The sequence below is a fragment of the Oryctolagus cuniculus genome, chromosome 4 (genome assembly GCF_964237555.1).
Source record: "Oryctolagus cuniculus chromosome 4, mOryCun1.1, whole genome shotgun sequence".
Taxonomy (NCBI): domain Eukaryota; kingdom Metazoa; phylum Chordata; class Mammalia; order Lagomorpha; family Leporidae; genus Oryctolagus; species Oryctolagus cuniculus.
The window spans coordinates 170,030,385-170,048,469 of record NC_091435.1 but is presented as its reverse complement, the minus strand read 5'-3'; the positions used below and the strand labels follow the sequence as shown (position 1 = coordinate 170,048,469).

The 18,085-nt window shown below is 40.9% G+C and overlaps 1 protein-coding gene across 50 annotated transcripts in view; it reads left to right on the top strand.

Moving 5' to 3' along the window:
• The window catches only part of CLASP2 (cytoplasmic linker associated protein 2), a 209,664-nt gene that overhangs the window by 65,073 nt on the left and 126,506 nt on the right, over window positions 1–18,085 (top strand). For 40 of the 50 annotated variants that reach the window (XM_051818590.2, XM_051818552.2, XM_051818553.2 and 37 more), the window contains one exon: window positions 10,863–11,009. In XM_051818590.2, the coding sequence (XP_051674550.1) occupies window positions 10,863–11,009 (147 nt within the window). Of the gene's footprint in view, window positions 1–10,298; window positions 10,476–10,862; window positions 11,010–18,085 lie in introns of those variants that run through there. The other 10 variants (XM_070072928.1, XM_070072923.1, XM_070072919.1 and 7 more) reach the window with 1 other exon arrangement.

Genomic DNA, 18,085 nt, shown 5'->3' with positions numbered 1-18,085 from the left:
CCTCTTTATTAGCTTTGATCTCTCCTTATAGAATTGTTGTTAAATATTGAGCCTTCTGGGTTGATCCATTATGTCTTGTATTTTGTCTTCCTTCTCAAGTTTTATATGTTTGTCTTTTATTCTGTATTCTGGTAGACTTGGCTTTTATTGTCTCTTCTGTCATTCTGCAAGGTAGATGAGGTCTCTGCTCTTCCAGTCAGCTTCTGAGAATTCTAAGTTGCAGCTTTGCTGTGATGTCATTCTTCAGTTGCCTTTCATCCTTTCTATTTGCATTTTGAAAAAGAATTTGTTGTTGATCCTGTAGATGCTGTCTTCACAAATTCTCTGGCCCACCTCATTTTCTTGGCCCTTATGTATAAAGGAGAACTCCACTGCAGGGAAAAGCAAGGGAGTAAAATGATTCAGAGTACTGTGTTTTTAACAAAACATTTTAAACATACTCAGCTTCAAGAAAGTATCAATACACAGCAAATCTTTATCCATCTATATTCCTACCCCTTCTTCCTCCAGTCCAACTTTCCTACTGGACTGCAAGGGAAGGAGTGTGCGTGTGTATGTGTTTGGACATGCACTTACACATATACATAAATGTCTTTTTAAAAGACAATCACAATACCTTGTCACAGCTAAAACAAAATTAACCCTTAGTGTTAAATAGTGTTCAGAATCTCCTCAGTTGTTTTGTAAATATATTTACACTTTGAATTGCAATTCGTTGATATATGTCTGATTGCTGTATTCATCCATAGTATTGATCTCCTTTTTTTCCCTCTTGTCATTTATTTGTTGAAAAAAAAAAATCTGTTAAGTAAAGTTTTCTTACGGGGGCCAGTATTGTGGCGAAGCAGGTTTAAGCCACCGCCTGGGACACTGGTATCCCCTATGAGTGCCAGTTCATGTCCTCGCTGCTCCGCTTCCAATCTAGCGCCTTGTACATGTGCCTGGAAAACAGCGGAAGATGGCCCAAGTGCTTGGGTCCCTGCACTCATGCGGGAGACCTAAATGGAGTTCCAGGCTCCCGCCTTTAACCTGGCCTGGCCCCAGCCTTGCAGCCATTCGGGCAGTGGACCAGGGAATGGAGGATCTCTCTCTCTCTCTCTTTCCATCAGTCTTCCTCTCTCTCTAACTCCGCCTTTCAAATAAAATAAAATAAAGCTTTCTCACATATTAGATTTTGTTGATTGCATGGTCCTCCCCCACCCCATTGGTCCCTATATCCTCTGTTTCCTGAAAATTGACATCCCCAATGCGTAGATGTCCAGTGAGCAGTTGGATACATAGGTTTAGAACTCAGAGATGAACATTTAAGAATTGTCAGTGTAAAGAGATATGCAAAACTGTCAAGAATGGATGAGGCAGGGGCCGGCGCTGTGGTGCAGTAGGTTAATCCTCCTCCTGTGGTCAGTATCCCATATGGGCGCTGGTCTAGTCCGGTGCTCCTCTTCCAGTCCAGCTCTCTGCTATGGCCTGGGAAAGCAGTAGAAGATGGCTCAAGTCCTTGGGCCCCTGCACCCGCATGGGAGACCAGAAGAGGCTCCTAGCTTTGGATCGGCTCAGCTCCGGCCATTGTGGCCATTTGGGGAGTGAACCAATGGACAGAGGATCTCTCTGTCTCTTCCTGTCACTCTCTGTAACTCTACCTCTCAAATAAATAAATAAAATCTTTTTTTTTTTAAAGAAAAGAATGGGTGAGGCCATTTAGAAACGGAGAGAAGGAGGCTGATCAACATGCTTGGGTAGAGGAGGGACAGTCAGCAGAAGAGCCTGACCCAGGGGGTCTGCGAGGTCACAGGAGAGCTGTGGGAGAATTCGGACAGAGCAGGAACCAGCTCAGAGACCCAGAGTCCTCTTGTGCTTTGTTTTTAGGAGAATAAGGAAGGATATAGCTTCCAAGTGAAAAGGGGAACTTTGGTATCAGAAACTACTTAATTGCAAATGGAGTATATTTTATGCATGAAAAAGCATGGTGTTTGGGGTTCTTACTGATCTTGTTACTTCACTGAAGAAAATTCACATAAAATGAATCCTTTCCTGTGAGACATGGTGTAAAGTTTTGGCTTGTTCTTTTGTTTGCCATGTAAGATAGAACACATTTTCATCTTTTATATGAACTTTTGAAGCAGAAGTTTCAGGTTTTGGAATATATACACTATAAAAATGAAGTGGAAAATTTAAAAAGCCACTTGAATATGTGGCCTTGTTGCAATAGGAAAGAGTTGAAAAAGGGATGGAGCTTGGTTGCAGTGACATAAATTCACAAATCCTTATCTGAAGCCTTCTAGGTCAGTTGTGTTTTGGAATTCAGAATGTATCAGGTTTTAGAAAAGTAATATGGTCATGTTCCTGATACTACATAACAGTTCCTACTGGGCCTGGGGCAGCACTCTACAGTCAAGCATATTAATATTTCTGTAGCTAAATGTAAATAAATAGCCCCATGTTAATTCACATGATTGTTTTGCTATAAATTGAGTTCAAATCAGTTCAGATTTTGCTATCAAATGAATTTAAAAGACAAGACAAAAGCTGGGTTTTCATAGCTTTTGACTTTTTGGTATGCAGATATGATATTGTGGGTATGTAGTATCTCAGTGTTTGCTGAGGACAGTTTCCAAGTGTTATTTGAAGGCAGCAAAAGGTAAACTTTATCCTGTTTGCCCTTTTTTCTCCCCATCTTCTTCTCCCAGGCCCTTTCTCCCCGGTCTCCTCCTCTTCCGTTCCTTCCTGCACTGTTGGCCTCTCTCCCTCCCCTACTTACATCTCTTCCGTTCCTTCCTGCACTGTTGGCCTCTCTCCCTCCCCTACTTACATCTCTTCCGTTCCTTCCTCCACTGTTGGCCTCTCTCCCTCCCCTACTTACATCTCTTCCGTTCCTTCCTGCACTGTTGGCCTCTCTCCCTCCCCTACTTACATCTCTTCCGTTCCTTCCTGCACTGTTGGCCTCTCTCCCTCCCCTACTTACATCTCTTCCGTTCCTTCCTGCACTGTTGGCCTCTCTCCCTCCCCTACTTACATCTCTTCCGTTCCTTCCTCCACTGTTGGCCTCTCTCCCTCCCCTACTTACATCTCTTCCGTTCCTTCCTGCACTGTTGGCCTCTCTCCCTCCCCTACTTACATCTCTTCCGTTCCTTCCTTAACTGTTGGCCTCTCTCCCTCCCCTACTTACATCTCTTCCGTTCCTTCCTGCACTGTTGGCCTCTCTCCCTCCCCTACTTACATCTCTTCCGTTCCTTCCTCCACTGTTGGCCTCTCTCCCTCCCCTACTTACATCTCTTCCGTTCCTTCCTGCACTGTTGGCCTCTCTCCCTCCCCTACTTACATCTCTTCCGTTCCTTCCTTAACTGTTGGCCTCTCTCCCTCCCCTACTTACATCTCTTCCGTTCCTTCCTGCACTGTTGGCCTCTCTCCCTCCCCTACTTACATCTCTTCCTTTTGATCTTCTCCAGCTCCTCTTCCTTTTCCGTCTTCTCTTCTCCATCTCTGCCTGTGCCTCTGCCTCCTCCATTTCCATCTCTACCACAGCCTACTGATTTATTAATTTCTCTCCTCTAATACCCTTAAAGAAATTATGTACTTATTTGAGAGACATAGAAAGGGGGGAGGGGAAACCTACAGAAGGGAGACAAAGACAGAGATGGAGAACATGTTGCCAACCACTGGTTCACTCCCCACATGCCTGTAAGGTTACAGGGTCTGCATTAGCAGGAGGGATGAATCAAGAGCTGGACCTAGGGATAGAACTCGGATACCTCCCTGTGGGATGCAGAGTCCTAACCAGTGTTTTTAACTTTAGACCAAATGCCTGGCCCCTCTTCTGATATATTTGAATATACTTATTTTGTTGCAACATCTGCATCCAACCATAGTACCCTCTTTTTAAAACATTAGAGTAAGAACAGAAGTGTCAACATAATCTTAACTTAGTTTCCTTTTTATGTTTAGTCTTTGTTTTGTTTGTTTAGTAAATATTATAGCATCTACTATATATCCTGCATGATGTCTTCTTATTTATCTTCCAATTCACACTGGAGATCCCTTGAACTGTGTCTAATCTGCTATCAGGCCTGCCCACTGAATTTAAATTTAACATATATATATATAATATTTATTTAATGTATGTTGTATATATTAAATACATATATTTAAGATTTATTTATTTGGAAGTCAGAGTTGTAAAGAGAAAAGGAGAGACACAGAGAGATATTCCATTTGCTAGTTCCCTCCCCAGTTGGTCACAATGGTCAATGTTGGGCCAGGCCAAAGCCAGGAACCAGGAGTGTCTTCCAGGTCTCCCATGAGGGTACAGGGGACCAAGCTGTTGGACCATCTTCCGCTGCTTTTCCCAGGCCCTTAGCAGAGAGCTGTATAGGAACTGGAGCAGCTGGGATACAAACCATCACCCGTATGGGATGCTGGCATTGCAGGTGGTGGCTTTAGCCACTGTGCTGCAACACCAGCCCCTCAACTACTATATTTTCATTTGTAGAAATTCTTTTGGTGATTTTAAAAGTTTGTCATTTTTCATAATTTCTTGATCCCCCCCCAAATTATTTTCAAGCTTGCCTAGTAAACAATCATAGATGCTTTATAGTACATGCCTGGTAACCCCATGATTTTAAGTGGAGCTGTGTGCACTTCAGCAGCACATATACTGAAATTGGACCGATTTTAATTGGAGCTGTTGCTGTTGTCTGTTTCTATTTGTTCTTATTGTGGTGTCTTGTTTCAGGCTGTATCTGATGACGTTATACAATTATCTCTGGGGCTTACTTGATTTGAGGCCGGAGACCTTCCAGGAAATTTTATATTTGCTTTCTCTGTTGATTAGAAATATTATCAGTCTGAGCCTGTAGTTTAAGATCTTCAGTGTGCTGCCCTTGCACTCCATTTGATTCACTTCCCTTTTGCCCATTTTGGAGAAAAGTTAGAAAAGAATAGACACCCTGCACCCCATGGGAGACCAGGAGAAGTACCTGGCTCCTGCCATCGGATCAGCGCAGTGAGCCGGCCACAGCGCGCCGGCCGCGGCGGCCATTGGAAGGTGAACCGACGGCAAAGGAAAACCTTTCTCTCTGTCTCTCTCTCTCACTGTCCACTCTGCCTGTCAAAAAAAAAGAAAAAAGAAAAGAAAAGAATAGACAGTAGGAGGATAAGGGCTGGCTTACGGGTCACTTTAGCCTCGGGCGTTTGTTAGATATACCAGCTCTTGGATAGAAAGGGTCTCCTGTCAGACTGTGCTATCTTGTCTGAATTTTGAATTCTGTTCTCTTTGCTCCAAAAAACCCTTCAGAATAGAAGTTCCAACATATTGATTCTGTTTTTATATTTCTTACAGTCTTATCAAGTATCTATTGCTGGCTGGCGCAGCGGCTCAATGGGGTAATCCTCCACCTAACGGTGCCGGCATACCGGGTTCTAGTCCCGGTCGGGGTGCTGGATTCTGTCCCGGTTGCCCCTCTTCCAGGCCAGCTCTCTGCTGTGGCCAGGGAGTGCAGTGGAGGATGGCCCAAGTGCTTGGGCCCTGCACCCCATGAGAGACCAGGAGAAGCACCTGGCTCCTGCCTTTGGATCAGCACGGTGCACCGGCCGCAGCGGCCATTGAGGGGTTCCTGCTACCTTTTGTGTTTCCAGATCTTGTCTTTGGCCTGAGTCATCCCCACTGTTGGGGGTATTGGAGGAGTGAACTGGTGGATAGATCTCTATCTGCCTTTCAGATTGACAAAAACACCTTCGAGTAAAGAACATGCATCAGCTCTAGAAAGCAAGTCCCCTATAGCATCAGAATTTGGGGGGAAAAAATCAGTGTCTATTACTTTAGGAAGCGATAGCTAATAGTAGAGTTTTGTTCTGATATTTAATAATTATTAAGAAAAAATTTTAATCCCCAAATACTTATAACCTCTATACAGTTCCAAAACAAAATTTTAATTTTAGGCCTTATGATGGTTGATAATTTTTATGAGTTATTTTATATTATGGCCAATAAGATAATCTATTTTGAAATGTATAAAAATTTACTTCCTCCTTGGAGCCGGTGCCATGGCACAGCGGGTTGGTCCTCCACCTGCGGTGTAGGCATCCCATGTGGGCACCAGATCTTGTCCTGGCTGCTCCTCTTCCAGTCCAGCTCTTTGCTGTGGCCTGGGAAGGCAGTGGAGGATGGCCCAAGTGCTTGGGCCCTTGCACCCACATGGGAGACCGGGAAGAGGCTCCCTGACTCCTGGCTCCTGGCTTCGGATTGGTGCAGTTCTGGCCATTGCAGCCATTTGGGGAGTGAACCAACGAAGGGAAGACCTCTCTCTCTTTCCCTCTCACTGTCTGTAACTCTACCTTTCAAATAAATAAATAAAATCTTTAAAAAAATTTTTACTTCTTCCAATGTTTGTGGATTTATTTTTCCTTTTGGTTCTTCAACTTTTATTTTCTGTACTTAAAGCTGTGTTACTGGATACATATCTATTTAGGGTTCTGATTTTTTCCCTGTTGGTTGACCCTTTTGTCCCTGTTAAATTTCTTTGTTTCTTGTAATGCTTTTTCCAGCTGCTTTGTTTGAAATTAATACAGCTACAACAACCTCCTTTTGGTTGGTGTTCACTATGTTTTTTTTTTTTTATTATCTTACTTTTAACTGTTATGTAACTATGTATGTGTCTCATTTAAGAAGCTTTTTGATTTTCCATATAAGCACTTTATTTAAAAAAGATTCATTCATGGGGCCGGTGTTATGGCACAGTGGATTAGGCCACTGTCTGCTTGCAATGTCAGAATCACTTACGGTGCCAGTTCAAGTTGCAGCTGTGCCACTTCCTATGCAGCCTCTGTTGATGTGCCTGGGAAAGCAGTGGAAGATGCCTCACATCTTTGGGACCTTGGACCCACATGGGAGACTCAAATGGAGTTCCAGGTTTCTGGCTTTGGCCTGGCTCAGTCCTGGCTGTTGAGGCCATTTAGGGAGTGAACCAGTGGACGGAAGACCTCTCTCTCTGTCTCTCCCTCTCTCTCTCTCTCTGGTAACTGCCTTTCAAATAAATTTTTTTAAAAAAATCATTTTTGATCTTTTACTTGAACTGCTTACTTCATTTACATTTAAGATGTTATATATTTGCCTTTTTATATTTCCCCATTTTATTTTTATTTTCTATTTTATCCACTTGTATCCTCCTTAGGTTACTGCTTCTTTTTATTTTTCTACCAATTTATTTATGTGTACATTTACTCTTTTCTTTTATATATGAATGTATGTATTTATTTGAAAGGCACAGAGATAGAAATCTCCCACCTACTGGTTCGCTCCCCAAGTGCCCACAACAGCCAAGGCTGGGCCCAGGCTGAAGCAAGGAACCTGGAACTCATTCTGGGTCTCCCGTGTGAGTGGTAGGCACCCAACTACTCTCCATCTCTACCTGCCGCCTCCCAGGGTGCACATCACCAGGAAGCTAGAATGGAGAATGGAGCTTGGACACAAACCCAGGCACTCTAATATGAAACGCAGGTGTCTCAAGTGTGGTGGCTTAACAACTGCACCAAATGCCCATCCCACATTTGCTCGCTCTTTAATGGTTACCCCAGAGCAGAAACTGGCAAACTGTTGCTTGTAGACCATATCCAGCTGCTCTCCTGTTTTGTATATAAAATTTTATTGAAATAGTCACACCCATTTTTTCACAATCATGTATCTTTGCTGAAGTGTTATGCTACAGTGTCCTAATTGAGTAGTTGCACAGAAAGACCATATGTATATAGTTGACAAAGCCTACTGTACACTTACTGCACTTTATGAAAAATGTTTGCCAACCCTAGCCTAGTTGGGTGGTAAGGGCCCAAACACTTGGGGCTATCTTCTGCTGCTTTTTCTGGGCCGTAGGCAGGTGGCTGAATCAGAAGTGGAGCAGCCAGGACATGAACCAGCACCCATATGGGATGCCAGCATTGCAGGTAGCAGCTTTCTCTGCTACGCCACAATGCCAACCCAACTGGATTGCATCTTGAAAAGTTTTGGTTCATTAGGTTTGGGTGGAACCCTAGACTTTATATATTTAGCAAATTGCAGGTGATGCTCAGCTGCTAGTCTGGGGACCACATGTTGGTCATTTTTTCGAGATATTACAGTGTGCATCTTTGAATTATTATATTGTAAAATAACTTATATGTTGAATATCCCTGAACTAAAATTTTTAGAACTGAAAGTATTTCAGATTTAAGGATATTTGCATAGACTTTCGCCTGTTGAGTATCCCTCACCCAAAAATCCAAAATTATACATCTTTTCAGAATTCTGTACTTTGTTTTTTAAAAATTTATTTATTTATTTGAAAGTTATACAGAGAGAGAGGGAGAGAGAGAGAGAGAGGTCTTCCATCCGGTGGTTCACTCCCCAGTTGGCCGCAACCGCCAGAGCTGTGCCAGTCCAGAGCCAGGAGCCTCCTCCAGGTCTCCCACGTGGGTGCAGGGGCCCAAGGACCTGGGCCATCTTCTGTCTTTCCCAGACCATAGCAGAGAGCTGGATTGGAAGTGGAGCAGCCAGTACTCGAACTGGCGCCCATATGGGAATGCTGGCACTGCAGGTGGTGGCTTTACCCCCTATACCACAGCACTGGCCCCTGTACTTTGAATTTATTGATAACTCAGCCTGTACTGCATTTACTACTAACCCAATAATGCTAGAATTCCTAGTCCTGTTTTATTTTGTTCACTTCTGAGGAGCAAAGTGGCAATAAGTCCAAATGCCTAATCAACAATGGGATAGCTGTTAATAAATTGTGATGCATTCAGATGCTTAGAAAACTATAAACAATGAAAATGAATGAGTGTTCCCAAACGTTGTCTCCCAACATCAAGTGAAAAGATCTAGATCCCAGAGTACATATTGTATGGTTACTTTTATATAAAGTTGAAAAATGAGCAAATCATTTCTGGTGTTAGAACTCAAAACTAGTTAGCTTTAGTAAGAAACAGTGACTTTCAGAGGGTGCCTGTAGGGTATAGATAGTTATTTATTGATCTGGATACTGATGTGTTTGTTTTGTGAAAATTCATTGAAGTGTGCCTACTTAATGATTTGTATATTTATCTCTGCTCTGTTTTGCAAAAGCATTAAAAATTAATTTCCTTGTAGTTTGAGGTTGTTTAAGAGTTAATTTTTCTTAAATGGTAAGGACACTTACTCTTTTCAGTTCTTGTCTGTATAGGAACAGAGCAGTGTTGCCATGGGAACTTCTGGCTGGTCTGTGTTTGAGTGTCTAACTTTCTGTAGATTTGTGTGTCTACTGTGCCTCTGTTGACTGCATGTTTTTACATGGAGTGATGAAAATTTACTTGGAATTAGTGTAAATAGAACAATCATATAAAGCGTAGGTCTTAATCCTGTTCATCCCAAATTGCTCCCTAACAGTGTTACGATTAAAATTTTTTTAAACTACAAGATCCTTTTTCTCTACAAGTCGTGTTATTTGAGAAAAACACTATCTGAAATAGAATATGGCTTTGTATTACTGTCTATTTGATTATCTTTTTTCCCCAATAAATAAGTCTTAGAACTAGTTTGGTGTATTCTCTTTAAAATGTATTCAGGAGTTGCGCCATCCCTTTTTAGGGCTGATTTCATTCCAGGTGATTGGGTGTTTGTGTAGGTGAGGCAGTAGACTGAGAGGAGAGTCTGGTATGTTGATGTGAAGCCTGTGGTACAGCGGCTGCTTTGCCTCGCCCATCTTGTTTGTCGTGCTTGGTTTGTGCAGGGTCCTAGAGAAAACCATCTTCTCAAAGAGTAAACTGCATATTCCTTGTGGGATTTTTTTGGAGGGGGTTGGGTAGTGTTTCGTTGGCATATACGTGGATAATACTAGTGTGTTCATTCACATTCTAAAAGGATCCTTGTAGAATATTACATTTGTTCTCACTTATGAGAACAAATTGTTGAGTCTGGTGTCCGTGGTCTAAATAAGCATCACATCGTGAGATTCTGGAGTTAATTACATGCTGTAATGAGCACCGTGATAGCCCATGCTTTACTGATGCAGTAATGAGCAGCCCAACAGAATGAATATTGTATAAAACCTTATTTCCTAATCTTAGAAAGCTTCATGTGACTTAAATAAGAGAAAGCAAATTTAGATTTACAAACCTTTAGTATTGAGTACCTTTAAGATTTTGATAGAGAATAAGGATTGGCGTTGCATAGAGCATGTTTTAGATGCATGGAGAATTTTTACCTTTCATCTAGCAGTAGCTGCCATAGGATGATGTCACCTTGCTGCTGATTGGCTGTTACAGCACCTAGGGCAGGGAGGAGAAAGAAAAATGCCGGCACAAACCTCAGTGGTGGTTCTGTGGTTGTTTCTGTCTGTTTTTGATAGAATCTTTGATTAGTATCGAATTTACAGTGTTTGGCCATGTGAACCATTGGGAGCATCCTAGGTGAGGGAAATTAAGAGCTTTCAGAGGAATGAGGCGGCTGATCTGCAAGCGGATCTGTGATTGTAAGTTGCAGAATCTGGGTAGAAGGAATAAGACAGGGCGTGTTGGAAGATGCACTATGGGAGGAGCTGGTGGAAGATGCTTGAATGAGTGGCAAGAAAATGAAAAATGCTTTTATTACCCTACAGTTAATATGCTTGGTTTGGTGCTTTGTTAGATATATATATATATATATGTAGGAAATATGATAATACTGAATTTTGATTTTAAATTAGAGGGCTGTGTAATGTTAGCCAATACATAAATACTTATTCAAAGGACTTTTATTTTGTATTATGTCTCTTACTAAAGTAATGATTTTTATATGGCTTTATACAATTTCTGAATCTTAACAAAAAATGCAGCAAAGCTTAGTTCTCCTAAATACACTCTTCTAATGCTTGGTACAGATAAAAGCTTTGATGATGAAGAATCCGTGGATGGAAATAGGCCCTCGTCAGCTGCCTCAGCCTTCAAGGTTCCTGCACCTAAAACGTCCGGAAATCCCGTCAACAGTGCGAGGAAACCTGGTTCAGCAGGTGGCCCCAAGGCTGGAGGTAATGTAAAACCATTTCAGAAGGGATGTGCCTGCTGCATGCCCCTGAGATGGGAGGACTATGTTTATTCATGACTGCAGCAGGATTGCAGATCTGGGGAGGCTGTTGCAACACGCGGAGACTAAGCTGCCTTCCTGAAGCGCTCGACATGTTGGGGTCAGTGTGTTCTGAAACAACGTGTCAGAATCAGTGTTTTCTTGGGAGTATTGACTTTTCAGATACCATTTTTAAAGGGAAGGATTTGAGTTTTTCATGGTTTGGTTTTTTTTTTTTTAAGATAGATTTTTCAGAATTTGGCTTTCAATTTTCAGGTGATACAACTGTTACAGCTATGAAATGTTGAATTCTGTAATGTATTTACATATTCCTCTAGGTAGTTAAATGTGAAATATCCCAGTGTTTAAAAAAATGATGAAAGATACAAGGTCTTGAATCATTTGTCACAATAGGAAATGGGTGGTGGTCAAGTAAAATTGCCTCAAAAATGGTTTATATGTTAGAGAATAATAAATATGAAATCAAGAAAAAGCAGCCTTTACATAATAAGACAGTATATTCTTTGATCATATTAGAACTATTTGTAGCATATTGCTTATCTTTAAAATTTTTAATGGATATTTCTTCATATGCTAATTAGAAAGCCATTAGTACATTTCTGGTGTTTCTGTTGAATCTTTCTGGTAGGAAAAAAACCTATAATAATAATGATAAGTATTTAATGCTAAAAAGTCAGTAATCTCTTTCCTTTTTTCTTAAAAATAATTTGTGTTTTAGTTATGATATTTGGGGAAAATAGATCTTTCCTTGTTTACCATATGTGGTGAGAGAATCATGGTCTTGAGGATTTTTGCGTTTTCTATTTTTGTCTATAGTACTTTTATGAAAAACAAGGACAGAAAAGTGAGCTGTATGTCTTGACCAGGTTCTGTAAGAAACTGTGTTCCCTTGATCTTTCTATACAACCCCACATTTTCCCAAGTCATATAGTATTCTAAAAATAGGAAAACTATCATAAGTACTTTATTTTAACTACCTTTAACACTGCTGTGTATTATGTAAATAGCAAGAAAAATGATATAATATATATATACTGTGACATATACACACATCCATGTATATAAATAAGTACACATAAGTAAAATTAAAATGTTTTACTTCTCTAGATGTTTTGAATAGTTTACACTTTAGAATTTTAATTATTTTCTTTTTGTTTTATAATTATAGGATTGTGTTCTTATCCATATGTTAGTTAGGATAGCTTAATACATGATGTTTTCTATCATGCTTTTTTGTCTATCTCTATTAAAAATACCATTCTTTGGTTTCTTTTGTAATAAATGACTGTCTTCAGTCATTACAAGGAAAATATTTTCTCTTGATTTTGAATTATAGAATTCCAGTCTGTATTACAATTTTGTGAAACTCTTATTTCACTTAAGATGTAAATATTTTAAATACATGGTGATGATTTTTAAAAAATTTGTAAACCTGATCAGAATTTATGATTAGCTATTTTTTCATGATTTGCTTAGTTGAAAATTGAGATCATAGTATACCTATCACAAGTCATTTAATACTAATATTAACCAAATTAATAAAATCAGATACTCTTTTTTAAAAAGGAGAGACTGGGTGGAGGTTGTGGCTTAGTGGCTTAAGCTGCCCTGTGGGATGCCTGCATCCCATATCATAGTGCCAGTTCAAGTCCTGGCTATTCAGCTTCTGATCCAGCTTCTTGTTAATCTGCCCAAGAGACAGTGGATGGTCACCCAAGTACTTGGGTTCCTGCTTTCCATTTAGAAGACTGGGATGGAGTTCCTGGCTCCTGGCTTCGGCCTAGCCCAGCTCTGGTTGTTGTGGGCATTTGGGGAGTATATGGAAGGTTGCTCTCTGACTCTCAAACTCTTTCTCTCCCTCTGTTGCTCTTCCTTTCAAGTAAATAAATAATTTTTTTTTTTTTTTAAGAAAAATAAGCAAATAAAATGAGAGGCCTCTTAACGTCCCTCTCAACACTGCCACCCAAATCCCAATAGCTGTAGTCCTACCAGGTACAAAAATGTTAGGTGGCTGTCATGACTGCAGTCATCCATTTAGTGAGCAGACTTTTGGATAAAAATGAAGGAAAGATCTTGCTTTTTTTTTTCCTCTTTTTATTTTTTGCAATTACAATTTTTTTTCTTGCTCCAGCTCACTTAGGTTCACTGCCCATTTTTTCTATCTAGGAAAAGAACTACTAGCCAATGAATATTGATATTTATTCTGAAATTGATGCTATTCTTAGCTGTCAGTCTTTGAAAATTTACTTTTAGGTCTCCTAGTCTTGGCAAGAGGCCTATTGACTTTTAAATTAGTTGTAGAAAGTTTTCTCAGAAGTGTAGACTCTTTGAGTTGGGAGGTACCTTACAGAGTCATAGAGTCCCTCCATAATATTCCTGACAGATAATTATTCAGCATCTGATTAAAGTAATATGTGCTTGGGATTAAAATTTATAATAAAATTCATCTGTGATATCATTGCATCTACATATAATCCTTTTTATTACCACTTTTACACATACGATTATTTTCTTGGGAGAAACATAAAATTGACACTGTTCATTATGTAGTTTTGTTTACCTTTTTTCCAGTTAATATTTTACCTGAACCTTCTGTTATGGACTATGACATCACTTATATATATGTTATACTTGTTATCTATTATTCCTAAATAAATATAATAACTATATTACAAATAATATATAAATATACATTTAAAATATGTCTCTCAACACATCTCCAATCATTGCTTTGGAATAAATTTCTGAATTTTGCAGAGTCCAAAAGGTGCATGACTTTATAGGTTATTTCCATTTGGTAAAGTGTCTTCCTAAAAAGTTATAAGCTCATTTCAATTCTGAATAAATTAAGTCATTTTTTTACACTGCTTTAAAATCTACCTCCTTGTAACTTACCTAGGAAAAATCAGTTATTTGTTAATATGATACTTTAAAATATGTGAAGATTACTCTTTATAAAAGTGGAGCTCAGGCCGGCGCCACGGCTCACTAGGCTAATCCTCCGCCTTGCAGCGCTGGCACACCGGGTTCTAGTCTTGGTCGGGGTGCCGGATTCTGTCCCGGTTGCCCCTCTTCCAGGCCAGCTCTCTGCTGTGGCCAGGGAGTGCAGTGGAGGATGGCCCAAGTGCTTGGGCCCTGCACCCCATGGGGAGACCAGGGGAAGCACCTGGCTCCTGCCTTTGGATCAGCGCAGCATGCCAGCCTCGGCGGCCATTGGAGGGTGAACCAACAGCAAAGGAAGACCTTTCTCTCTGTCTCTCTCTCGCACTGTCCACTCTGCCTGTCAAAAAAAAAAAAGTGGAGCTGTATAATAATATTACAATAGTGATGCAAACCCACTAGGTTTGACAAATTTCTTTTCAGGTAAGACTATCAGAATAATAACTGAATCTCTTTTTCAAGTTTTGAATTTACTTTTCAGAGATATATATGAAGATTTAAGAGATGTATGCTATTTTTAGCAAAGTATTCCATCCAATTAATGAAAGCTAATAAGACCTGTGTTTAATCTTTAGTGATATTAGTTTGCTTTGTACTTTGGCCTTAATATGCGAGGCCAGTCCCATCATATTATGACTGTGTGGCCTTTAATCCAAAAAGAATTGAAAACAGGACTATGGTCTAGGTCTATGCCTTTATGTTATTATTGCTGCAAAAATTCATATTATGTGGGTGTTACTTTTTGCTTTACCATTTAGAATAGTGATCAGATGAATTCTCTTCAGTAGTCCAGTTCCTGAATGACATTTGTAATTTGATAAAAAGAACTTCGATAAACACATGTTGCTTGCTTTTGGCTTAATGGTTTAGAATACAGTTACTAAAGGTATTTGATTGTTTAAAATACTTTTATCTCTTTAATATGCTAGGTAACTTTTTTTCAAAAGTTCTTGAGTGTTCTTACACATATTCTCATAAATGGGGTTCTTCAAAAATTTGTGGGAAATGAAGTTAAGAGAGAAGTTTATTTCAGTGCAAAAAAATTTTTTGAAACCCATGTATAGTTTTCATACAAAACACATTTTCACAAACTTTTTGAAAAGCCGGATTTCAGATTTTTTTGCATCAAAAAATTAACTTAATTCCTTGTCCACAAATTTTTTGCAGTACCCTGGTATAACTCCTTTACTAATCTGATTTTAATGATGAGAAAACTATAGCTTGGAGAAGTTTAGTAACTTGCCCAGGGTCACCTAAAAGCCCAAAAATGACCTGGTTGTCCTGCTGACACACGAATCTCTGTTCATAAATAAGGAATCTGAAATTGGCATCTAATGACCACGACGTTTGGCCTCCCCAGATCAGTAATTTTTAACCCCAACCAGTAAGATTCCCAGCAAAAATACATATTTGGAAATAAGCCTATAATTTTCACATTATATGTGAAAATGGTGTTTAGTATTTTCTTTTAGAATTTACCTTCTTGAAGTTTATTCTCTATTACAATGTCCCTACTCTTATGTTTTTGAAAATTTTTTAAAAACTCAGTGAATAGCTTTTTATTTTTTTTGACAAGCAGAGTTAGACAGTGAGAGAGACTGAGAGAAAGGTCTTCCTTTTTCCGTTGGTTCACCCCCAAATGGCCACTACAGCCAGCACATTGCGGCCAGCATGCTGTGCTGATCTGAAGCCAGGAGCCAGGTGCTTCCTCCTGGTCTCCCATGCAGGGCCCAAGCACTTGGGCCATCCTCCACTGCACTCCCAGGCCACAGCAGAGAGCTGGCCTGGAAGAGGAGCAACCGGGACCGCAAGGCGGAGGATTAGCCTAGTGAGCTGCGGCGCTGGCCTCAATGAATAGCTTTTTCATACTACTCATCAATATTGTATTATGGGGCCGGCACCGCGACTCACTAGGCTAATCCTCCGCCTTGCGGCGCTGGCACACAGGGTTCTAGTCCCGGTCGGGGCGCCGGATTCTGTCCCGGTTGCCCCTCTTCCAGGCCAGCTCTCTGCTGTGGCCCGGGAGGGCAGTGCCCTGACCCCCATGGGAGACCAGGAGAAGCACCTGGCTCCTGCCATCGGATCAGCGTGGCGCGCCGGCGGCCATTGGAGGGTGAACCAACGGCAAAGGAAGACCTTTCTCTCTGTCTCTCTCTCTCACTGTCCACTCTGCCTGTCAAAATATATATATATATATATAGTATTATGAAAAAAAGATTTTTTGCATGAAAATAAGCTCAAACTTTGAATTCTGCTTTTCCACTAACTTTTGACTGTTGTTGTTACTGAAAGAGAGAGAGAGAGTCAGAGAGAGCTCTTTCATCTACTGGTTCACTCCCTAGATGCCTGCAAAGCCAGGTCTAGGCCAGGCCAAAGCCAGGAGCTGGGAACTCAGATACCAATGTGTGTGGCAGTGACCCAGGTTCTTCACCATCTCAGAGTGTGCATCAGAAGGAAACTGGAATTAGGAGCAGAGACAGGACTCAAACCAGACACTCTGATATGGGATGTGGGTGTTCTCACCATGGTGCCAAATGCCCACCCCTCCATGGACTTTCTGAAGTACACGTGTGTTTACAATCTTTGACATTGTTAAATATAGCAATTCTCAAAGTGTTCTTGTTTTCATTCAAGTAGACTGAGTATTTTCTTTCTGTTGGCAAAGACTACATTAAAACAATTTTAACTTTCAATTCTTATGATATGGTAATTAACATAGTTTCAAATCCAGTAGTATTTAACTCATCTTTAGGACATATTACATTTGTTTAATTTCTCTCTTTTAAATATTTTTTATTTCTTTATTTGAGAGGTAGAGTTACAGACAGTGAGAGGTATATATATAGAGAGAGAGGTTTTCCATCCCCTGTTCACTCCCCAGATGGTTGCAGTGGTCAGAGCTGCGCTTATCCTAAGTCAGGAGCCAGGAGCTTCCTCCGGGTCTCCCACGTGGGGGCAGGGGCCCAAGGACTTGGGCCATTTTCTACTGCTTTCCCAGGCCATGGCAGAGGGCTGGATGGGAAGTGAAGCAGCTGGGTCTTGAACCAGCGCCCATATGGGATGACAGCACTGCAGGCGGTGGCTTTACCCACTACACCGTGCACCAGCCTCCAGTGTTAATTATTGTTATCATTCTGGTGCTCCCATACTTGATTTGCCTATATCTTTAGATCAAAATTTAGGTATTAGAAAATTGTGCAGTCTTGGGGCCGGCATTCTGGAATAGAAGATTAAGCCTCCATCTGCAGTGCTGGCATCCCTTATGGGCGCTTGTTTGAGTCCCAGCTGCTCCACTTCCGGTCCAGCTGTCTGCTGATGTACTTAGGAAGGCAGCAGAAGATGGCTCAAGTGCTTGGGCCCCTGGCTTCTGGCTCCTGACTTCGGATTGGCCTGGCTCTGGCTGTTGCAGCCATTTGGGGAGTGAACCAGTGGATGGAGGATCTCTCCTTCTCTCTTTCTCCCCATCCCTTTCTCCCCCCCCACCCCATCTCTACGTTTCAAATAAATAATCTTTAAAAAGGGGGAAAAAAGAAAAATTGTGGGCCGGCGCCATGGCTCACTTGGTTAATCTTCCGCCTGCGGCACCAGCATCCCATATGGGCTCCCGGTTCTAGTCCTGGTTGCTCCTCTTCCAGTCTAGCTCTCTGCTGTGGCCCGGGAGGGCAGTGGAGGGTGACCCAAGTGCTTTGGGCCCTGCACCCACATGGGAGACCCAGAGGAGGCGCCTGGCTCCTGACTTCGGATTGGAATACAACTTCATGCATTTAATGTCTCTCTCTCTCACTGTCTCTCTCACTGTCTACAACTCTACCTGTCAAATTTAAAAAAAAGAAAAATTGTAAGTCTCATGTTGGAACACAAATTGATTCAAGGTTTGCCTCAGAAAGAGGGAAATATCATTAACATAGATCCCACTTATGAGAAATTTTCCATTAGACTGCTAGACTCACTTGATTCATACAAAGTAGAAGTTTGTAATAATAACTGCAATCCCAAGCTTGTGTTTTTTACAAGTGTTCTATTAGAGTTGAATGAGTAATAATCTTTATTTCTATATTGGGCATGTTGTGAATTTAAACT